The sequence below is a fragment of the Entelurus aequoreus genome, linkage group LG03 (assembly GCF_033978785.1).
Source record: "Entelurus aequoreus isolate RoL-2023_Sb linkage group LG03, RoL_Eaeq_v1.1, whole genome shotgun sequence".
Classification (NCBI taxonomy): Eukaryota; Metazoa; Chordata; class Actinopteri; order Syngnathiformes; family Syngnathidae; genus Entelurus; species Entelurus aequoreus.
Window position 1 is genome coordinate 83,007,818 of NC_084733.1, and position 26,217 is coordinate 83,034,034.

Here is a 26,217-nt window from a genome sequence, read left to right on the forward strand (position 1 = left end):
CATTTTTGGGAGAAGAATATTGAATATGTTGTGTGTTTGCCTTAAAAAACTAAGTTTTCTTTGACTAAAAGGGCATAAAACAAACAAAAAATAAAAAATACTTATAATCCATGGCTAGATCTTTAAAAAATATATAAAAATAAATAAATAAATAATTATTGACCTATTTAAGCCTCCAATTACTTCACATCAAATATTTCACTTTGATATTTCATATTTTCTGTGTTTGCCATAAAAAAAACTAAGTTTTCTTTAACAAAAGGACATAAAAAACAAACAAAAAAATTCTAAATAACAAAAACTTAAAATCAACGGATAGATCTGAAGTTGATCTAAAAAAATATATATTTATGACTTCTTTTTAACACTTTGAGTGGGACCCTCCTAATAATTTTAGTGCGATTAATTTTTAAAATGTCATTGCTCAAAGAATAATAATGAATTCCAATCAATGTTGTTATGAATTGTTCACCTATTTAAGGCTCCAATTACTTTACATAAATATTCCACTTTGACAGGGGGGAAAATATTTCATATTTGCCATAAAAAACAACGTTTTTTTTAAATAAAAGGGCACAAAAAAACAAAAACAAAAAACACCAAAAAAATAATAAAAACTTATAATCGACGGATAGATCTGAAGTTAACCTAAAGATTTAAGTGTTAAAAGTAAAAAAATATATATTTATGACTTATTTTTAACACTTTGAGTGGGACCCTATTTGGTCCCTAATAATTTTAGTGTGATTAATTTTTTTAATGTCATTGCTCAAAGAATAATAATGAATTAATATCAATGTTGTTATGAATTTTTGACCTATTTAAGGTTCCATTTACTGCACATTGAATATTCCACTTTGACAGGGGAAAATATTTCATATTTTGTGTGTCTGCCATAAAAAACAAAGGGTTTCTTTACCAAAAGGCATTAAAAAAAATTAAAAATTAACTTATAATGGACAGATAGATCTGAAGTTGATTTTGAGATTCAAGCAAAAGTAAAAAATATATATATTTATATATGCATGACTAATTTTAACACTTTGGATAATTTTAGTGGGATATTTTTTTTACTGTCATTGCTCAAAAAGTAATAATTAATCAAAGGCAATGTGGAGCAAAAAATGCACATTAAAAAAGAGGGTTGTTTTTGTTGTTGTTGTTTTTTTTTACAAAAAATGGCATAAAACATCAAACAATATATATATATATATATATATATATTGACAGACCTTAAGTTGATCAATTCCAGAGATTTAAGCGTTAAAGAACAATTTAAAAGAAAATACTGTAGGATTTATTTTTGTATTTCTTATGACTGAGACCCTACTGGGAGCCTAAGGCCAAACTTGAAGGTTAAAATATGAATATGTTGTTGTATTGTTTTGAAAACGAAATATATCAAAATGACCACCACATGAATTGATTTTTTCAGTGGAAAAAAGTCAGGACACCCCTGGTGGGGTGCAGGTGGTGTGTGTGAGCGCTCCTCACGGTGCCGTGGCGTTGCGAGGCGGCGCCCAGTCGGGGTAGGTGTCCAGGGAGAAGAGAGGGACGCCCCACGTGGTCACAGCCAATAGGACGGCGAGGAGGCCGATCACGTTGGTGCCGAGCCCCGCCTTCACCTGGAGCCGCAGGCCGGCGTGGAGGTGAGGATGAAAAGTGACATCATTCATGCGTGTCGCACCCACCATGTCCATCACGTCCAGGTGTCCGTAGGCGAAGACCACGGCGTTGGGCGGATTGGACACGGGCAGCAGGAAGGAGAAAGACGTGCACAGCGTGGCCGGGATGAGCACGTACAGAGGGTTGACCTGGATGGCTTCAGCCTGACCAACATTCAACAACGATATGATCAACTTATACTAGATCACAAGTATGATCAACTTATACTAGATCACATACTGATAGATCACTTATATGATCAACCTACAGGTATACCAGATCACATACTGATAGATTACTTATATGATAAACTTATACTAGATCACATACTGTATCACATCTAGGATCAACTTATACTAGATTGCATACTGTATCACATATATGATCAACTTATACTAGATCACATGCTGATAGATCACTTATATGGTCAACTTATACTAGATCACATACTGATAGATTACTTATATGATAAACTTATACTAGATCACATACTGCATCACATCTATGATCAACTTATACTAGATCGCATACTGTATCACATGTATGATCAACTTATACTAGATCACATGCTGATAGATCACTTATATTGTCAACTTATACTAGATCACATACTGATAGATCACTTATGATCAACCTATAGTAGATCACATACTGATAGATCACTTATATGATTAACTTATGCCAGATCACATACTGATAGATTACTTATATGATAAACTTATACTACTTCACATACTGTATCACATGTATGATCAACATATACTAGATCACATGTTGACAGATCACATGTATGATCAACTTATACTAGATCACATGCTGATAGATCACTTATATGATCAACCTATACAAAATCCTATATTGTATCACACATATGATCAATGTATACAATATCCTATAATGTATCACATGTATGATCAACTAATACTAGATCACATACTGTATCACATATACAGTTTGATCAACTTGTACTAGATCACATACTGTATCACATGTATGATCAACTTAAAATAAATTACATGCTGATGTATCACATGTATGATCAACCTATACTACATCACATGCATGATCAACTTATACTAGATCACATACTGATATACTGTATCACATACTGTATCACATGTATGATCAACTTACACTATATCACATAATGATATACTGTATCACATGTATGATCAACCTATACTAGATCACATACTGATCTATCACATGTATGATCAACGTATACTACATCACAAACTGTATAAAATGCATGAACAACTTCTACTAGATCACATACTGATAGATCGCTTATATGATTAACTTATACTAGATCACATGCTGTGTCACATGTATGATCAACTTATACTAGATCACAAGCTGATAGATTACATGTATGATCAATTTATACTAGATTCCATGCTGATAGATCACTTATATGATCAACTTATACTAAATCACATAGTGATATATAACTTATATGATCAATTTATACTAGATTACATACTGTATCACATCTATGATCAACTTATACTAGATCACATACTGATACATCACATGTATGATCACTTTAAACTAGATCACATACTGATAGATCACTTATATGATAAACTTATACCAGATCACATACTGATAGATTACGTATATGATAAACTTATACTAGACCACATACTGTATCACATGTATAATCCACTTATACTAGATCACGTGCTGATAGATCACATGTATGATCAACTTATACGGGATCACATGCTGATAGATCACATCTATGATCAACTTATACTAGAACACATGCTGCTAGATCACATGTATGATCACCTTATACTAGATCACATACTGATAGATCACATCTATGATCAACTTATACTAGAACACATGCTGCTAGATCACATGTATGATCACCTTATACTAGATCACATACTGATAGATCACTTATATGATCAACTTATACTAGATCACATATGTGATCAACTTGTACTAGATCACATACTGATAGATCACTTACATGATCAATTTATACTATATCACATACTGTATCATATGTATGATCAACTTATACTAGATCACATACTGATATGATCAACTTATACTAGATCACATACTGATATGATCAATTTATACTAGATCACATACTGATATGATCAACTTATACTAGATCAAATACTATATCACATGTATGATCAACTTATACTAGATCACATACTGATAGATCACTTATATGATCAAGTTATACCAGATCACATACTGATTGATCACTTATATGATCAACTTTTGGTAGATCACATACTGATAGATCTCATATATAGTAAACCTATACTAGATCACATACTGATAGATCACTTACTGTATATGATCAATTTGTACTAGATCACATACTGTATCACATGTATGATCAACTTATACTAGGTCACATACTGTATCACATGGAAATAGCAACAGTCTGTTCCAGGGTCAAACTGTGGCCACCATGAGACATTGTTGTAAGGCGTGTGTGTGTGTGTGTGTGTGTGTGTGTGTGTGTGTGTGTGTGTGTGTGTGTGTGTGTGTGTGTGTGTGTGTGTGTGTGTGTGTGTGTGTGTGTGTGTGTGTGTGTGTGTGTGTGTGTGTGTGTGTGTGTGTTTCAGAGCAGAGTACATCTCATGCATTACATTGTTGCCATTAAAGATAACAAATATCCTCAGGCTTGACTCAGTAATGTCATTTCTGTTGCCTGGTGACTGGAGGTCTTCAAAAGTGAGCAGCAGACAACACTATTAACGTGTGTGTGTGTGTGTGTGTGTGTGTGTGTGTGTGTGTGTGTGTGTGTGTGTGTGTGTGTGTGTGTGTGTGTGTGTGTGTGTGTGTGTGTGTGTGTGTGTGTGTGTGTGTGTGTGTGTGTGTGTGTGGCCCACCAGAGGCGAGAGGATGGGGAGGAAGATGGTGATAGTGGTGGCGTTGCTGGCCAGCTCCGTTACTGTGGTGACGATGATGCAAGCCACGGCGACGGTTGCCAACACGGGGAGGCTGCCCAGCGGCGAGAGCAGCTCGGCGACCCATCGAGACAATCCTGACTCCTGCACGCACGAGCACATCGAGCACGCCGTTGAAGCACACACTTCTACTGGACACTTCATTAGGTACACCATAATGTCCTTCTACTGGACACTTCATTAGGTACACCATAATGAACTTCTACTGGACACTTCATTAGGTACACCATAATGCCCTTCTACTGGACACTTCATTTGGTACACCATAATGCACTTCTACTGGACACTTTATTAGGTACACCATAATGCACTTTAACTTCTACTGGCTTGTACAGCCCTTTGAGACACTTGTGATTTAGGGCTATATAAATAAACATTGATTGATTGATTGATTGATTCATTAGGTACACCATAATGCACTTCTACTGGACACTTCATTAGGTACACCATAATGCCCCTCTAATGGACACTTCATTAGGTACACCATAACACACTTCTACTGGACACTTCATTAGGTACACCATAATGCACATCTACTGGACACTTCATTAGGTACACTGTAATGCACTGCTACTGGACACTTCATTAGGTACACCATAATGCACTCCTACTGGACACTTCATTAGGTACACCATCATGCACTTCTACTGGACACTTCATTAGGTACACCATAATGCACTACTGCTGGACACTTCATTAGGTACACCATAATGCACTTCTACTGGACACTTCATTAGGTACACCATAATGCACTTCTACTGGACACTTCATTAGGTACACCATAATGCCCCTCTAATGGACACTTCATTGGGTACACCATAACACACTTCTACTGGAAACTTCATTAGGTACACCATAATGCACATCTACTGGACACTTCATTAGGTACACCGTAATGCACTTCTACTGGACACTTCATTAGGTACACCATAATGCACTTCTACTGGACACTTCATTAGGTACACCATAATGCACTTCAACTGGACACTTCATTAGGTACACCATAATGCACTACTGCTGGACACTTCATTAGGTACACCATAATGCACTTCTACTGGACACTTCATTAGGTACACCATAATGCACTGCTACTGCACTCTTCATTAGGTACACCATAATGCCCTTCTACTGGACACTTCATTAGGTACACCATAATGCCCTTCTAATGGACACTTCATTAGGTACACCATACTGGACTTCTACTGGACACTTCATTAGGTACACCATAATGGCCCTCTAATGGACACTTCATTAGGTACACCATAATGCACTACTACTGGACACTTCATTAGGTACACCATAATGCACATCTACTGGACACTTCATTAGGTACACTGTAATGCACTCCTACTGGACACTTCATTAGGCTCACCATAATGCACTTCTACTGGACACTTCATTAGGTACACCATAATGCACTTCTACTGGACACTTCATTAGGTACACCATAATGCACTTCTACTGGACACTTCATTAGGCTCACCATAATGCACTTCTACTGGACACTTCATTAGGTACACCATAATGCACTTCTACTGGACACTTCATTAGGTACACCATAATGCACTTCTACTGGACACTTCATTAGGTACACTGTAATGCACTGCTACTGGACACTTCATTAGGCTCACCATAATGCACTTCTACTGGACACTTCATTAGGTACACCATAATGCACTTCTACTGGACACTTCATTAGGTACACCATAATGCACTGCTACTGGACACTTCATTAGGTACACCATAATGCCCTTCTAATGGACACTTCATTAGGTACACCATACTGGACTTCTACTGGACACTTCATTAGGTACACCATAATGGCCCTCTACTGGACACTTCATTAGGTACACTATAATGTACTTCTACTGGACTCTTCATCATCCATCCATCCATCTTATCCATCCGTCCTATCTCGGCTGCATTCAAGCGGTAGGCAGGGTACGCCCTGGACAAGTCGCCACCTCATCACAGGGCTAAGGTACACCATAATGCACTTCTACTGGACACTTCATTAGGTACACCATAATGCCCCGCTTATGGACACTTCATTAGGTACACCATAATGCACTTCTACTGGACACTTCATTAGGTACACCATAATGCACTTCTACTGGACACTTCATTATGTACACCAAATTACACTTCTACTGGACACTTCATTAGGTACACCAAATTACACTTCTACTGGACACTTCATTAGGTACACCATAAGGCACTTCTACTGGATACTTCATTAGGTACACCATAATGCACTTCTACTGGACGCTTCATTAGGTACACCATAATGCACTACTGCTGGACACTTCATTAGGTACACCATAATGCACTTCTACTGGACACTTCATTAGGTACACTGTAATGCACTCCTACTGGACACTTCATTAGGTACACCATAATGCACTTCTACTGGACACTTCATTAGGTACACTGTAATGCACTCCTACTGGACACTTCATTAGGTACACCATAATGCACTTTTACTGGACACTTCATTAGGTACACCATACTGCACTACTGCTGGACACTTCATTAGGTACACCATAATGCACTTCTACTGGACACTTCATTAGGTACACTGTAATGCACTCCTACTGGACACTTCATTAGGTACACCATAATGCACTCCTACTGGACACTTGAAGCCTGATTAAAAAATGCATTTTAAAAATAGTATGAGACATAAACATATATGTTTCATACTATTTATATATATATATATATATATATATATATATATATATATATATATATATATATATATATATATATATATATATATATATATATATATATATATATATATATATATATATATATATATATGTATATATATATATATATATGTATATATATATATATGTATGTTTATGTTTCATACTATCTTTAAAATGCATTTTCTAATCAGGCTTTTTACTGATCCTGTTAAACACTTCTTATGTTATTAATTTATTTTATTTTTTTTATTATGTTATTTTTGTTGGCCCTGCGATGAGGTGGCGACTTGTCCAGGATGTACCCCGCCTTCCGCCCGAATGCAGCTGAGATAGGCTCCAGCACCCCCCGCGACCCCGAAAGGGACAAACGGTAGAAAATGGATGGATGGATGTTATTTTAAATTTTATTTATACCAATTATTACTACTATTATTCTCTCAATGTTATGTTTTGATTAATGTATTATTTATATTCTTTATTTCTCTCACGTTTATTAAAAATCATGTCAAACTCTTCTTAGGTCTTCTCACCAGCCTTAATATTGCTACAGTTTGTATTTACTCTTTTGCATAAAATAAATTTTTATTGGATTGATTTTAAGCATCTTTAATGTCCAAAGTGTATCCAAGTAGCCTCCATCTTTTTTCACGTGGACGTCCCGAGCATTGCAGGGCATTAGTAGTTGTGCCTCATGGAGGCAAACATGCCTGCTTGACTGTTCCTTTCATGAATATTCAAATGAGGCTTAAGACGCTAAAACACGTCCAACAGGTTCTGGTGGACCGGGCAGGTTTGACGTGAATAAACGTCCTGCTCAGACGTGTGTGAGAACTTTGTCTCCCTCTAGTGCAGGAGTGTCAAACTGTTTTTTATTTGTTTTAACACTGCAGCCAATAATTGATGAAATTGCCCAATTCTTTTACTATTAGTCATATTTTTCAAGTAGACTGCAAAAAGAATAACTTTATTAAAATTTTAATTTAATTTAATTTAATTTAATTTAATTTAATTTATCCATCCATCCATCCATCCATCCATCCATCCATTTTCTACCACTTATTCCCTTCGGGGTCGCGGGGGTGCTGGAGCCCATCTCAGCTACAATCGGGCGGAAGGCGGTGTACACCCTTTAATTTAATTTAAATTTAATTTAATTGTATTTTAATTGTATTTTAATTGTATTTTAATTGTATTTTAATTTAATTGTAATTTAATTTAATAAATTAATTGGGGCGGTATAGCTTGGTTGGTAGAGCGGCCGTGCCAGCAACTTGAGGGTTGCAGGTTCGATCCCCGCTTCCGCCATCCTAGTCACTGCCGTTGTGTCCTTGGGCAAGACACTTTACCCACCTGCTCCCAGTGCCACCCACACTGGTTTGAATGTAACTTAGATATTGGGTTTCACTATGTAAAGCACTTTGAGTCACTTGAGAAAAAGCGCTATATAAATGTAATTCACTTCACTTCACTAATTCTAATTTTCTTTAATTTTAACTTCAACTTTAATTTTAATTGGATTTTAATGTTAAATTTAATTTTAATTAAAATGTAATTAAAATTTAATTTAATTTTAATTTTAATTTTAATTTTAATTTTAATTTTAATTTTAATTTTAATTTTAATTTTAATTTTAATTTTAATTTTAATTTAATTTCAATTTAATTTCAATTTATAATAAAACAACTGGCAAGTCCACTTTTTTTTTTATTCTGGCAACAAAGCTGCCAGTTTTTTGGTTGTTTTTTTTTTACCATAAAAAAGTGGTACCGATTTTCCATTTATACTAATACATCGTAACAACAACACCTTAGATTTTACTCCTAAAAAAAATGTTGCCGTAAAAAAAAGTGGTACAGTTTTTATTTTATTTACAGTGATATGGTGTAAAAAAAAACAACAATAATGTTTTACTGAATTGTACAATTTGATGGATAAGTTGCTTTGAATACATAAGTCAAGCAGATATTTACTTGTTTATTTTTATTTTAACAAACAAAAGTGTTTGGAAAGTATGATAATATATTATTTGCTGAAATATTGGATCACATTAAAGCTGTCATTTATCTATATTTATTATTATTATTTATTCATCCATTTTATTTTTGTATATTTGTTTTTTATTATCAAGGTATATTATTTCCAGGCCTTCGAGGGCCATGTAAAATAATGTGGCGGGCCAGATCTGGCCTCTGGGCCCTAAATTTGACACCTGTGATCTGGACCAGTGGCACCAAGTAGCACCTCAGAAAGCACCTGGCTCTCCAAGCACCATCATAAAGGCCGACATTAAAACACAGTAGCGTAGTAGGTCTAAGTATTCATTAAAAACAAGGCAGAGGTTTTATTTCACAAGTATATTTAATAATTTTGGCCACTGTAACATGACACACAGTGTCAGAAAAATTGTATGTAAATTATCAAAAAACTTTCCCTTCTCTGAGTTCCCAGTGAACAGACAAGAGGCTGTCTTTGTTGCACCAAGCCAAAGGCTTGGAAAATTCCGCTATGTACGATGGGAGGAGACGGGTGGGGTTATCTATTTTGATCCAAGACCTGCCCAAGCTCGATCCAGGACCAGTCCAGGCCCGAGGCATCTTTTTCTTTTGTGTTAATGTGACCGAAAACAATGGCTGTTTACATACCCCCCATTCCTTTAGAAACAGCTCTCGTTATGTAAACAGGGAAAGTCCAAATAAAAAGAGGTGGCGTACAATCTTTCGCCAGAGCGTGCTGGAGACTGTACAAGAGTACAGCCCAGACATTTCTCCTCAAATTGAGCCAAATTTAATTATTGCTTCTTGTCTCATTTAATATATGTCATCAGTGTTTGAACCTGACACACAGTTTGTACAGTAACACTGTGTTTGAATGTAAGGAAATAAAACACTGTACTTTAATCAAGTGATTATTCGGCATACCACTAGATGGAGCCTATGTACCAATATTTGTATTTTAATAGTATGTGAAAGTTCTACATTGTTTACTTTCGTGACGACCTACTTAAAGTTTTGTAATCAATCAAAAATTCTAAAATGCACCAAACATGGGTAAATGTGGAGAGAGTTTTGCATTTTCCCATCATGCATTGTAATGGATTTAAATGGGTGTTGTTGTTTTTTTTTTTTTTATAGTGTTTGGATGTGTTTTTTAATAATATCCTCAAAGTTAGTTGCATTTTTTTTTTGCACCATGACTAGGGAGGGTTGTTTGAAATTGTGTAATATAAGTAAATGTTGTGCTTTACTTTCAAAGCACCTTCATTGAGCTGATTTACTCACGTTGTCCACAAGATGGCAGCAAATATGTAGCATTCAGAGACCACCCGGCATTTAACACTATTTTGAATTAAATTAAATTGCAGTTTGGAGACCCGTGCTCTAGTAGAAGTACTAGACTTGTACACACCAAAGTGAACAAAAGGTAAACAAAGCATCTCACCTTCGTACCCTCAGCCAGAGCGAAGCCTCCACCCACCAGCAGGGCCACTTTCCAAGGCATGGAGGCCTGGAAGTCCTCCCAGGAGATCATGGTCTCTGCACGGAGACCAACATCGTTTCATGTCCTTCCTAAAAGAGCCGTGTCGTGCGTCACCATAGCTGCGCGAGGGTCCGTAGGCCGGCACCAGGAAGAAGACGAGTCCCAGGAGAAGCGCCACGGTGGCGTCGGTGATGTAGTCGGAATGACTTAATTGACGACAAAACGATAGAGTCCGTCAAGTGAAAGACGGAGATGTGATGCGCGCTAACTCACTGAGAGAAGAAAGAAGACCAGCCTGGAATGAAGCCTGGGGATCTGGTCAACCACAGCAGGACCATCAGCACAAAGACCACCACAGTGAACGCCTCCTGGTAGCTGCCAATCAACACCCGAACGATCACATGATGCATGCGAAGAAGAGATGCATGATTACATGAATGTACCAATCAGAACATGACCACATGAATGGATGAAAGTAAAGTGCCAAGTTTTGTGACCTACAAAATCAGCGAAAAAAGTTAGCATAATAAAGTTAGCATGCTAACAGTTAGCATGCGTCCAGTTGCAATTTATATGACTCTGGGGCAAAAGGCCACAGAATTAGCCCGAAAAAGTTAGCATTCTAACAGTTAGCACGTGTCCAGTAGCAATTAATTAAACTCTGAAAGGAACAGCCACATGATTAGCCCAAAAAGTTAGCATGCTAACAGTGAACATGTGTCCAGTAGCAATTTGTTGGCCACAAAATTTGACAAAAAAGTTGGCAATGCCAACAGTTAGCGTGTGTCCAGTAGCTTTTTATTTCACTCTGAGGTGAATGGCCACAAAAATAGCCAAACAAGTTTGCATGCTAACAGTTAGCATGTGTCCAGTAGCAATTCAGTCGACTCTAAGGTGAACGGCCACAAAATCAGTCAAAAAAGTTAGCATGCCAACAGTTAGCATGTGTCCAGTAGCATTATATTTGACTCTGAGATGAACGACCCAAAAATTTGCCGAAAAAGTTGGCATGCTAACAGTTAGCATGTGTCCAGTAGCAATTTAGTTCACTCTGAGGTGAACGGCCACAAAATTAGCTAATAAAGTTGGCATGCTAACAGTTAGCCTGTGTCCAGTAGCAATTTGTTTGACTCTGAGGGAGACGGCCACAAAATTAGCCAAAAAAGTTAGCATGCCTACAGTTAGCATGTGTCCAGTACTAATGTATATGACTCTGAGGTGAACTGCTACAAAATTAGCAAAAAAAGTTAGCATGTTCAAGTTAGGATCAAAACTGTTAGCATGTGTCCAGTAGCAATTTGTTTGACTCTAAGGTGGACGACCACAAAATTTGCTAAAAAAAAAAAAGTTAGAATGCTAACAGTTAGCATGTGTCCAGTAGCAATTAATTAAACTCTGAAAGGAACAACCACATGATTAGCCCAAAAAGTTAACATGCTAACAGTGAACATGTGTCCAGTAGCAATTTGTTGGCCACAAAATTTGACCAAAAAGTTGGCAATGCCAACAGTTAGCGTGTGTCCAGTAGCTTTTTATTTCACTCTGAGGTGAACGGCCACAAAAATAGCCAAACAAGTTTGCATGCTAACAGTTAGCATGTGTCCAGTAGCAATTCAGTCGACTCTAAGGTGAACGGCCACAAAATCAGTCAAAAAAGTTAGCATGCCAACAGTTAGCATGTGTCCAGTAGCATTATATTTGACTCTGAGATGAACGACCCAAAAATTTGCCGAAAAAGTTGGCATGCTAACAGTTAGCATGTGTCCAGTAGCAATTTAGTTCACTCTGAGGTGAACGGCCACAAAATTAGCTAATAAAGTTGGCATGCTAACAGTTAGCCTGTGTCCAGTAGCAATTTGTTTGACTCTGAGGGAAACGGCCACAAAATTAGCCAAAAAAGTTAGCATGCCTACAGTTAGCATGTGTCCAGTACTAATGTATATGACTCTGAGGTGAACTGCTACAAAATTAGCAAAAAAAGTTAGCATGTTCAAGTTAGGATCAAAACTGTTAGCATGTGTCCAGTAGCAATTTGTTTGACTCTAAGGTGGACGACCACAAAATTTGCTAAAAAAAAAAAAGTTAGAATGCTAACAGTTAGCATGTGTCCAGTAGCAATTAATTAAACTCTGAAAGGAACAACCACATGATTAGCCCAAAAAGTTAACATGCTAACAGTGAACATGTGTCCAGTAGCAATTTGTTGGCCACAAAATTTGACAAAAAAGTTGGCAATGCCAACAGTTAGCGTGTGTCCAGTAGCTTTTTATTTCACTCTGAGGTGAACGGCCACAAAAATAGCCAAACAAGTTTGCATGCTAACAGTTAGCATGTGTCCAGTAGCAATTCAGTCGACTTTAAGGTGAACGGCCACAAAATCAGTCAAAAAAGTAAGCATGCCAACAGTTAGCATGTGTCCAGTAGCATTATATTTGACTCTGAGATGAACGACCCAAAAATTTGCCGAAAAAGTTGGCATGCTAACAGTTAGCATGTGTCCAGTAGCAATTTAGTTCACTCTGAGGTGAACGGCCACAAAATTAGCTAATAAAGTTGGCATGCTAACAGTTAGCCTGTGTCCAGTAGCAATTTGTTTGACTCTGAGGGAAACGGCCACAAAATTAGCCAAAAAAGTAGCATGCCTACAGTTAGCATGTGTCCAGTACTAATGTATATGACTCTGAGGTGAACTGCTACAAAATTAGCAAAAAAAGTTAGCATGTTCAAGTTAGGATCAAAACTGTTAGCATGTGTCCAGTAGCAATTTGTTTGACTCTAAGGTGGACGACCACAAAATTTGCTAAAAAAAAAAAAAAAGTTAGCATGCTAACAGTTAGCATGTGTCCAGTAACAAGTTATATGACTCTGAATTGCACAGCTACAACATTTGCTAAAAAAAAGAAAGAAAAGAAGCTAGCATGCTAACATTAACGTGCTAACACTTAGCATGCGCCAACTACCAAGTTTTATGAATGTATGAATAATAACAAGAATGGATAAACAGTAACGATCACTACTATGAATAGAAAATACTCCTGGCATGAATGAATGAATGAATGAATGACTGACTGATTAAAGACACGCACAAACGTTTGCTTGATATATGAATGAAAAACTGATTAGATGAATGAATGAATGAACGATTGATATACTATATGTGTGAAAATATGACTGAATGTTCAAATGAATTGTTTAAAGTCGGTGATTTCTGATTGATGACATGAAGTGATGAATGTTTGATTGTCTTATAGATGGATGAATGATCAAACGAATATTAGGTGACGATGAATGAATGTATGAGGACATGAACAGATTTGTTTGATGATATGAATTGATAAATGAATAATTCATGGAATGAATGAATGAATGAATGACTGACTGATTAAAGACGCGCACAAACGTTTGCTTGATATATGAATGAAAAACTGATTAGATGAATGAATGAATGAACGATTGATATACTATATGTGCGAAAATATGACTGAATGTTCAAATGAATTGCTTAAAGTCGGTGATTTCTGATTGATGACATGAGCTGATGAATGTTTGATTGACTTATAGATGGATGAATGATCAAACGATTCATAGGTGACGATGGATGAATGTATGAGGACATGAAAAGATTTGTTTGATGATATGAATTGATAAATGAATAATTCATAGTGTGAATGTATGAACAATATATCGTACTGTATATGCGACTAGATGAATGAATGACTGATGACATGAACAGAATAACAGTCATTCAATCTTATAAAAATCATACAGAATATATATTTTAATGAATTAATTAATTATTGATTGATATGCTATATGTATGAATGAATAAATGAATGATTGACTAATTGCATAAAGGAATGAATAATCAATTGAATGGATTAATGATTGGTTGATGACGAATGAATAAATGTTTGACAACATGAACAGACAAATGATTTGTTGGTGTATGAATGAATGAATCCATCAATCACTCAAAGAGTACTTATTACTTACTGCAATGAAAAAATGATAACATGAATGGTTAAATGAATACATGAATAATGAATCAAGGAATGATCATATAAATTAACCATATTAGTGAATGAATGAATGAATGTTTTATTGATGGTATGAATGAATGAATGAATCAATCAATCAATCAATGATTGCTTATTACTTACTGCAATTTAAAAAATGATAACATGAATGGTTAAATGAATACATGAATAATTAATCAAGGACTGATCAAATAAATTAACCATATTAGTGATTGATTGAATGAATGAATGAATGTTTTACTGATGGTATGAATGAATGAATGAATGAATGAATCAAAGATTACTTATTACTTACTGCAATTAAAAAAATGATAACATGAATGGTTGAATGAATACATGAATAATAAATCAAGGAATGATTCCATAAATCAACCATATTAGTGAATGAATGTTTTATTGATATGATATATGTATGAATGAATAAATTAATGAATGACTAATTGCATTAAGGAATGACTGATCAATTGCATGGATTAATGATTGGTTGATGATGAATGAATAAATGTTTGACAACATGAACAGACAAATGATTTGTTGGTGCATGAATGAATGAATCCATCAATCACTCAAAGAGTACTTATTACTTACTGTAATGAAAAAAATGATAACATGGATGGTTAAATGAATACATGAATAATAAATCAAGGAATGATCAAATACATTAACCATATTAGTGATTGAATGAATGAATGTTTTACTGATGATATGAATGAATGAATCAATCAATCAAAGATTACTTATTACTTACTGCAATTAAAAAAATGATAACATGAATGGTTGAATGAATACATGAATAATAAATCAAGGAATGATTCCATAAATTAACCATATTAGTGAATGAATGTTTTGTTGATATGATATATGTATGAATGAATAAATTAATGAATGACTAATTGCATTAAGGAATGACTGATTAATTGAATGGATTAATGATTGGTTGATGATGAATGAATAAATGTTTGACAACATGAACAGACAAATGATTTGTTGGTGCATGAATGAATGAATCCATCAATCACTCAAAGAGTACTTATTACTTACTGTAATGAAAAAAATGATAACATGGATGGTTAAATGAATACATGAATAATAAATCAAGGAATGATCAAATACATTAACCATATTAGTGATTGAATGAATGAATGTTTTACTGATGATATGAAGAATGAATCAATCAATCAAAGATTACTTATTACTTACTGCAATTAAAAAAATGATAACATGAATGGTTGAATGAATACATGAATAATAAATCAAGGAATGATTCCATAAATTAACCATATTAGTGAATGAATGTTTTGTTGATATGCTATATGTATGAATGAATAAATTAATGAATGACTAATTGCATTAAGGAATGACTGATTAATTGAATGGATTAATGATTGGTTGATGATGAATGAATAAATGTTTGACAACATGAACAGACAAATGATTTGTTGGTGCATGAATGAATGAATCCATCAATCACTCAAAGAGTACTTATTACTTACTGTAATGAAAAAATGATAACATGAATGGTTAAATGAATACATGAATAATGAATCAAGGAATGATCATATAAATTAACCATATTAGTGAATGAATGAATGAATGTTTTATTGATGGTATGCATGAATGAATCAATCAATCAATCAATCAATCAATCAAAGATTGCTTATTACTTACTGCAATTAAAACAATGATAACATGAATGGTTAAATGAATACATGAATAATAAATCAAGCACTGATCAAATAAATTAACCATATTCGTGATTGAATGAATGAATGAATGTTTTACTGATGGTATGAATGAATGAATGAATCAATCAAAGATTACTTATTACTTACTGCAATTAAAAAAATGATAACATGAATGGTTAAATGAATACATGAATAATAAATCAAGGAATGATTCCATAAATTAACCATATTAGTGAATGAATGTTTTATTGATATGATATATGTATGAATGAATAAATTAATGAATGACTAATTGCATTAAGGAATGACTGATTAATTGAATGGATTAATGATTGGTTGATGATGAATGAATAAATGTTTGACAACATGAACAGACAAATTATTTGTTGGTGTATGAATGAATGAATCCATCAATCACTCAAAGAGTACTTATCACTTACTGTAATGAAAAAATGATAACATGAATGGTTAAATGAATACATGAATAATGAATCAAGGAATGATCATAAAAATTAGCCATATTAGTGAATGAATTAATTAATGTTTTATTGATGGTATGAATGAATGAATCAATCAATCAATCAAAGATTACTTATTACTTACTGCAATTAAAAAAATGATAACATGAATGGTTAAATGAATACATGAATAATAAATCAAAAAAAAGTTTATTATGATAAATTAACCATATTAGTGAATGAATGTTTTATTGATGGTATGAATGAATGAATGAATGAATCACGACATTAATGGTGAAATTAATGATTACTGGACGAACGAATTAAAGAAGAGTGAAAGGATGAAGGAGTGAGTCATCACCTCATAGGTCCGAGTGCTCGGTACTCGTCTTCGATGACTTTACTCGTCGCCTTTTCTCTCTCCGAGCGCTCGCCTCCGCGTCGCCATAGCGACCTCACGCTACGACACACGGCGGCCATGTTAAAACCAGGCATGACGGACGCCGGCGGCAAAGCCGGCGCGGCGGACATGTGACTCACTCGGAGCCAATGAACAGCCAGCAGAGCCACGCCCATGTGAGCAGCATCATGAGCAGGCTGACGGGCAGACACAGCAGCAGCCAGTTCCCGAAGTGGACGCAGTTGCATTCTGGGTAAGTCCTCCGTCGGGGGGAAAAAACGCAGCAAAGACACTTTTTAAACGTTCTGGGGCGCCCAAGGTGCGATTCACCACTTCACAACTCACTGATGAAGATACTCGGAGAAGATGAGGTTGGGCGACGTTCCCGGCAAGGTGGCGATGCCGCCGATGTTGGAGGCGTAGGCCACGCCGATGCACATGGCCTTGCAAATCATGCTGTCACGTGCACTCCTGCTGGCGGGTGCTGCCACCTGGTGGTCATCCTGCACAGGATAAAACATGGCTTACCAGAGTCTTTGCCCCCTAAGTACTAAACACCCCCTCAAGTACATCATGCCCTAGGTGCCTAAGTACAAAGTGGTCCCCTACTTGATCCAGCTGGTTCGGTCGATGGCTTTTTTCTACGAATCCTGGCCGTCTGTATGAGAGGCAAGTGTGCTGACCACTGGGCTAAAAGCCAGAGCTGGCAGCTGTTAGGAACGTACACCTGTACACTGGCTGACCCCTGCTACATAAGTACTAAGTACTAAGTACCCCCCAAGTATCTAAATACCAAGTACTGTCCTAGGTACGGGCAGCGCGGTGGCCCAGGGGTTAGTGCGTGTGCCTCACAATAAGAAAGTCCTGGGTTCGAACCCCGGGCTCGGGGTCTTTCTGTGTGGAGTTTGCATGTTCTCCCCGGGACTGCGTGGGTTCCCTCCGGATACTCTGGTTTCCTCCCACCTCCAAAGACCTGCACCTGGGGATAGGTCCCTCCAACCTCCAAAGTCATGCACCTGGGGATAGGCCCCTCCAACCTCCAAAGTCATGCACCTGGGGATAGGCCCCTCCAACCCCCAAAGTCATGCACCTGGGGATAGGCCCCTCCAACCTCCAAAGTCATGCACCTGGGGATAGGCCCCTCCAACCTCCAAAGTCATGCACCTGGGGATAGGCCCCTCCAACCCCCAAAGTCATGCACCTGGGGATAGGCCCCTCCAACCCCCAAAGTCATGCACCTGGGGATAGGCCCCTCCAACCCCCAAAGTCATGCACCTGGGGATAGGCCCCTCCAACCTCCAAAGTCATGCACCTGGGGATAGGTCCCTCCAACCTCCAAAGTCATGCACCTGGGGATAGGCCCCTCCAACCCCCAAAGTCATGCACCTGGGGATAGGCCCCTCCAACCCCCAAAGTCATGCACCTGGGGATAGGCCCCTCCAACCTCCAAAGTCATGCACCTGGGGATAGGTCCCTCCAACCTCCAAAGTCATGCACCTGGGGATAGGCCCCTCCAACCTCCAAAGTCATGCACCTGGGGATAGGCCCCTCCAACCCCCAAAGTCATGCACCTGGGGATAGGCTCCTCCCACCTCCAAAGTCAGTACCCCCTCAGCCCCCCCTTAGACAGGTTAGTTTTACCCTACTGATGATGTGATTTCTTCCTTGGCTCTTGGTGAAGGCGGTCATATTCCTCTCCCCTCCCTGTTTTCTCTCCGCTTGGCCTCACCACGTCACCCCAGGTGGGGTACTTAGGTACTCCCTACCTCTACATACCTAGATACACCATAAGTACCCCTAAGTAAGTACCCTCTAAGTACCCACGGACCTTCTAAGTACCCCCCAAGTATCTAAGTACTAAGTACTGTCCTAGGTACGGGCACCAGGGGTTAGTGCGTGTGCCTCACAATAAGAAGGTCCTGGGGTTCCGTGTGGAGTTTGCATGTTTTCCCCGTGACTGCGTGGGTTCCCTCCGGTGTCTCCGGCTTCCTCCCACCTCCAAAGTCATGCGCCTGGGGGTAGGCCTAAGTAAGTACCCTTAACATACACCATAAGTACCCCTAAGTAAGTGCCCTCTGAGTACCCACCTACCTTCTAAGTACCCCCCAAGTAACTAAATACTAAGTATTGTCCTAAGTACGGGGAACACGGTTGACCAGGGGTTAGTGTGTGTGCCTCGCAATAAGAAGGTCCCTGGGATTCTGTGTGGAGTTTGCATGTTCTCCCCGTGACTGCGTGGGGTTCCCTCCAGGTACTCCGGTTTCCTCCCACCGCCAAAGTCATGCTCCTGGGGATAGGCCTCTCCCACCTCCAAAGTCCTAGGTACTTAAGTAACAAGTACCCCCTTAGACCCCCCTGTGACAGGTTAGTTTTACCCTACTAATGATGTGATGTCTTCCTTGGCTCTTGGTGAAGGCGGTCACATTCCTCTTCCCTCGCTGTTTTCTCCCCGCATCACCCCACGTGAGGTACTTAGCCACCCCCTAATTAAGTACCTTCTACATACCTAAGTACACCATAAATACCCCTAAGTAAGTACCCTCTAAGTACCTACGTACCTTCTAGGTACCCCCTGAGTACTTAAGTACTCCCCTAAGTACTCCTAAATTCATGTCACGTGATCTCTACTGACAACCTTTTAGGAATGTCATGTGGAGTGTCACACCTGCGTTACGTCTGGAGATGATGATGATGATGATGATGATGATGATGATGATGATTCTTCCTCTAAAACCTTCTGTTCATCCCTGAAAAACAGGAATATTGTGTTCAAATGTTGCAGAAATTTCAAGAAGCCAAGATTTTGACAGGAATAAATTGTTCACACACCTCACACCTCCTTTCACCTGCTCAACGCGGACCTCTGCGGACACACACACACACACACACACACACACACACACACACACACACACACACACACACACACACACACACACACACACACACACACACACACGCACAAGAAGAAGTACGTCATGCCTGCGTACAACATCACAACAAATGGCAATCATATGGTCATTGTCAGTACTATCAGAAAACAAAGACAAAAACCAACTACAACCAACTAGCAATGGTTATCCATCCATCCATCCATCTTCTTCTGCTTATCCGAGGTCGGGTCGTGGGGGCAGCAGCCTAAGCAGGGAAGCCCAGACTTCCCTCTCCCCAGCCACTTGGTCCAGCTCTTCCCGGGGGATCCCGAGGCGTTCCCAGGCCAGCCGGGAGACATAGTCTTCCCAACGTGTCCTGGGTCTTCCCCGTGGCCTCCTACCGGTCGGACGTGCCCGAAACACCTCCCTAGGGAGGCGTTCGGGTGGCATCCGGACCAGATGCCCGAACCACCTCATTTGGCTCCTCTCGGTGTGGACGAGCAGCGGCTTTACTTTGAGCTCCCCCCGGATGACAGAGCTTCTCACCCTATCTCTAAGGGAGAGCCGCTTGTACCCGTGATCTTGTTCTTTCGGTCTTAACCCAAAGCTCATGACCATAGGTGAGGATGGGAACGTAGATCCACCGGTAAATGGAGAGCTTTGCCTTCCGGCTCAGCTCCTTCTTCACCACAACGAATCGATACGGCGTCCGCATTACTGAAGACGCCGCACCGATCCGCCTGTCGATCTCACGATCCACTCTTCCCTCACTCGTGAACAAGACTCCTAGGTACTTGAACTCCTCCACTTGGGGCAGGGTCTCTCCTCCCCAACCCGGAGATGGGACTCCACCCTTTTCCGGGCGAGAACCATGGACTCGGACTTGGAGGTGCTGATTCTGATTCCAGTAGCTTCACACTCGGCTGCGAACCGATCCAGTGAGAGCTGAAGATCCTGGCCAGATGAAGCCATCAGGACCACATCATCTGCAAAAAGCAGAGACCTAATCCTGCAGCCACCAAACCGCCTTGACTGCGCCTAGAAATTCTGTCCATAAAAGTTATGAACAGAATCGGTGACAAAGGGCAGCCTTGGCGGAGTCCAACCCTCACTGGAAACGTGTCCGACTTACTGCCGGCAATGCGGACCAAGCTCTGACACTGATCATACAGGGAGCGGACCGCCACAATCAGACAGTCCGATACCCCATACTCTCTGCGCACTCCCCACAGGACTTCTCGAGGGACACGGTTGAATGCCTTCTCCAAGTCCACAAAGCACATGTAGACTGGTTGGGCAAACTCCCATGCACCCTCAAGGACCCTGCCGAGAGTATAGAGCTGGTCCACAGTTCCACGACCAGGACGAAAACCGCACTGTTCCTCCTGGATCCGAGGTTTGACTATCCAGCGTAGCCTCCTCTCCAGTACACCTGAATAGACCTTACCGGGAAGGCTGAGGAGTGTGATCCCATGATAGTTGGAACACACCCTCCGGTTCCCCTTCTTAAAGAGAGGAACCACCACCCCGGTCTGCCAAGGGGGCAGTACCTCTGGATAGCAATGGTTATGCTGGTGAGCATGTTTAGCAGCCTAATGTAATCATGTTAGCATGTAGCTCACATAGCTATGCTAGTGTTCCTTATCTAACATGATGTTAAAATGTAATCATGTTAGCATGTAGCTCACATAGCTATGCTAGTGTTCCTTATCTAACATGATGTTAAAATGTAATCATGTTAGCATGTAGCTCACATAGCTATGCTAGTGTTCCTTATCTAACATGATGTTAAAATGTAATCATGTTAGCATGTAGCTCACATAGCTATGCTAGTGTTCCTTATCTAACATGATGTTAAAATGTAATCATGTTAGCATGTAGCTCACATAGCTATGCTAGTGTTCCTTATCTAACATGATGTTAAAATGTAATCATGTTAGCATGTAGCTCACATAGCTATGCTAGTGTTCCTTATCTAACATGATGTTAAAATGTAATCATGTTAGCATGTAGCTCACATAGATAGTATGCTAATATTGCTAAAGTTTGTGTGCTACACACTTACAGTGTATATGTCAATGGAACGTAAACAAGTCAGTGTTTACCCTCCAGTTGCAGACCGCGGTCGTCGTCCCCGCCCGCGCCCTCGCCGACCCTCAGGATCTGCTGCAGGACGGCTTCCACGACGGGCATCACCATGGTAACGGCGGAGGTGTTATGGACCCACATGGAGAGGAAGCCGCAGCCGCACATGAAGCCCAGCATCAACCTGCGGCGTGGGCGGCAGTCAGCAAACACACCATAACCCTCCCATGTTGGCCGGCGCCACGCTTTGCCCACCAGGCCGGGTTGACCCCCACAGCCGTCACCAGCCTCAGGGCGATCCTCCTGTGGAGACCCCACTTCTCGATGGATGTGGCCAGGCAGATGACGCCCACCAACAGGAAGTGGAAGTCCTTGAAGTAGGCCATCGCCACCTGGAAGTATGAGGAGCGGTCAGCATCCCGCAGCTTCGAGGTAGTTAGTCGGGGTGATTAACAACATTAGCATAGCTATGTGAGCTACATGCTAACATTACTTTTTAACAACATGCTAGGTTAGCAACACTAGCCTAGCTATGTGAGCTACAAGATAACATGACATGTTTTGCATTGTGCTAGGTTAGCAACACTAGCATAGCTAGTTGAGCTATATGCTAACATTACATTTTTGCATCATGCTATCTAAGCAACACTTGCATAGCTATGTGAGCTACAGGCTAACGTGACATTTTCGCATCATACTAGCTTAGCAACTTAAGTATAGTTATGTGAGCTACATGCTAACATGACATTTTTGTATCATGCTAGGTTAGCAACACTAGCATAGCTACGTGAGCTACATGGTCACATTACATTTTAACATCATGCTAGGTTAGCAACACTTGCATAGCTATGTGAGCTACAGGCTAACATGACATTTTCGTATCATGCTAACTTAGCAACTTAAGTATAGCTATGTGAGCTACATGGTAACATTACATTTTAACATCATACTGGGTTAGCAACACTATCATAGCTACGTGAGCTATATGCTAATATTATAATTTATCATTATGCTAGGTTAGCAACACTAGCATAGATACGTGAGCTACAAGCTAACAAGACATTTTTGCATCATGCTAGGTTAGCAACACTTGCATAGCTATGTGAGCTACATGCTAACATGACATTTTCGGATCATGCTAGGTTAGCAACACGAGCATAGCTATGTGAGCTACATGCTAACATGACATTTTCGCATCATGCTAGGTTAGCAACACTAGCATAGCTACATGAGCTACAAGCTAACATGACATTTTCGCATCATGCTAGGTTAGCAACACGACCATAGCTATGTGAGCTACATGCTAACATGACATTTTCGCATCATGCTAGGTTAGCAACCCTAGCATAGCTACGTGAGCTAAAAGCTAACATGACATTTTCGCATCATGCTAGGTTAGCAACACTTGCATTTCTATGTGCAATATATGCTAACATTACATTTTTGCATCATGTTAGGTTAGCAACACTAGCGTAGCTACGTGCGCTACATGCTAACAAGACATTTTCGCATCATGCTAGGTTAGCAACACTTGCATAGCTATGTGCAATACATGCTAACATTACATTTTCGCGTCACGTTAGGTTAGTAACACTAGCATGGCTAGGTGCAATACATGCTAACATGACATTTTCGCATCATGCTAGGTTAGCAACACTAGCGTAGCTACGTGAGCTACAAGCTAACATGACATTTTTGCATCATGCTAGGTTAGCAACACTTGCAAAGCTATGTGCAATACATGCTAACATTACATTTTCGCATCATGTTAGGTTAGCAACACTAGCGTAGCTACGTGAGCTACAAGCTAACATGACATTTTCGCATCATGTTAGGTTAGCAACACTTGCAAAGCTATGTGCAATATATGCTAACATTACATTTTCGCATCATGTTAGGTTAGCAACACTGGCGTAGCTACGTGCGCTACATGCTAACATTACATTTTCGCGTCACGTTAGGTTAGTAACACTAGCATAGCTAGGTGCAATACATGCTAACATGACATTTTCGCGTCATGCTAGGTTAGCAACACTAGCGTAGCTAGTTGAGCTACATGCTAACTTGAGAGACTCACGGTGGAGGAGTCCATGATGCCAAAGGCGGGGAAGAAGATGGCGGGCAACATGGCGGTGATGGCGAGGGGGACACACTCAGTCATCCAGAAGATGGTCATCAGCAGAAGCACGAAGGCACATTGGGCCTCCTGCAGGATGTGATGTCACAGGTGGTCGCCATGGAAACGGGGGCCCAAGACAAGAAGGTCAGAAAGAGGGTGGTGATGATGATGATGATGATGAGGTGGCACTCGCCTTGGTGCCGAGCAGCAGAGGAAGAGGAAGCAGCAGCGGCGGCGTGAGGAGGACGAGGATGAGGCGGCGATAGTTCCACACCGCACTCCTCAACTTCCTGCTCATGGCTTCCTCCGGGGGTCAGAGGTCATGCGTGTCTTCATCTGTGGTGTGAGGTCAGAAAGACAACACACCGGGAGAGAAGAAGACAACATAACTGCTTTACCTTCCTGCTTACCCTCCTCTTTACCTTCTTGCTTACCCTCCTCTTTACCTTCCTGTTTGCCTTCTTGTTTAACTCCTGTTTAACTTCTTGTTTAACTTCCTGTTTACCTTCTTGTTTAACTTCCTGTTTACCTTTCTTGCTTACCCTACTGTTTACCTTCTTGTTTTATGTTAAAGAGGTTCATTTAGCCTACTAATGTGTATTTATAAATAGTTGATTTATATAGGCTAGTAAGGTAAAGTTTTGTACCGGACAAGTTTCGGCTATCTTGCTTCTGCAGCCTTCCTCAGAGGTGTCACGTGATGTTAGTGTGACGTCATCTGTGTTTACCTTCTTGTTTGACTTCCTGTTTACCTTCTTGTTTAACTTCCTGTTGAACTTCTTGTTTACCTTCTTGCTTACCCTACTCTTTACCTTCTTGTTTAACTTCCTGTTTAACTTCTTGTTTAGGTGTTTACCTTCTTGTTTACCCTACTGTTCACCTTCTTGTTTAACTCCCTGTTTACCTTCTTGTTTACCTGTTTACCTTCTTGTTTACCTTCTTGTTTACATTACTCTTTACTCTCCTGTTTACCTTCTTGTTTACCTTCCTGTTTAACTTCTTGTTTACTTTTCTGTTTACCTTCTTGCTTACCTTCCTGTTTTGCCTCTTGTTTAATTTCTTAATTACATTATTTGCTTGCCTTATTCTTGGTTACTTTCATGCTTAACTTTCTGTTTAACTTCTTGTTTACCTTTTTTGATTACCTTCATGCTTAATTTCTTGTTCACCTTCTTGTTTGAATTCCAGTTTACTTCCATGCTGACCTTCTTTCTTACCTACTCGTTTACCTTCTTGGTTACTTCCATGCTTAACTTCCTGTTTAACTTCTATACCTCCAGACTTAACTTCTTGTTTACCTTCCCAAATACCTTATTTTATTACCTCCATGCTTAACTTCTTGTTTACCTTCTTGGTTACTTTCATGCTTAACTTCCTGTTTGACTTCTTTACCTCCATACTTAACTTCCTGTTTACCTTCTTGCTTACCTTCCCGTTTACTTTATTTTATTACCTTCATCCTTAACTTCTTGTTTACCTTCTTGGTTACTTTCGTGCTTAACTTCCTGTTTAACTTCCGGTTTACTTCCATGCTTACCTTCTTTCTTACCTACTTGCTTACCTTCCTGTTTAACTACTTGTTTACCTTCTTTTGATTACCTTCATGTTTAACTTCTTGTGTACCTGCTTGTTTAACTTCCGGTTTACGTCCAGGCTTACCTTCTTTCTTACCTACTTGCCTACCTTCCAGTTTACTTTCATGTTTACCTTCTTTATTACCTTCTGTTTTACTTTCTTTCTTACCTTGTTTCTTTCC

The 26,217-nt window shown here is 39.3% G+C and overlaps 1 protein-coding gene across 1 annotated transcript; it reads right to left on the minus strand.

Annotated features, from left to right (window-relative positions):
* Window positions 1–1,490: 1,490 nt before the first annotated feature.
* On the minus strand, window positions 1,491–24,759 carry slc13a1 (solute carrier family 13 member 1). The gene is made up of 15 exons (XM_062040892.1): window positions 24,655–24,759; window positions 24,420–24,548; window positions 22,598–22,734; window positions 22,363–22,526; window positions 20,214–20,247; window positions 20,050–20,131; window positions 17,730–17,887; window positions 17,525–17,644; window positions 17,346–17,444; window positions 11,078–11,179; window positions 10,919–11,010; window positions 10,766–10,860; window positions 4,533–4,694; window positions 1,692–1,829; window positions 1,491–1,625 (listed from the first exon to the last, which is right to left on the minus strand). The coding sequence occupies exons 1-15, from the start codon at window positions 24,757–24,759 to the stop codon at window positions 1,491–1,493; spliced, it is 1,752 nt and encodes a 583-aa protein (XP_061896876.1).
* Window positions 24,760–26,217: the final 1,458 nt, after the last annotated feature.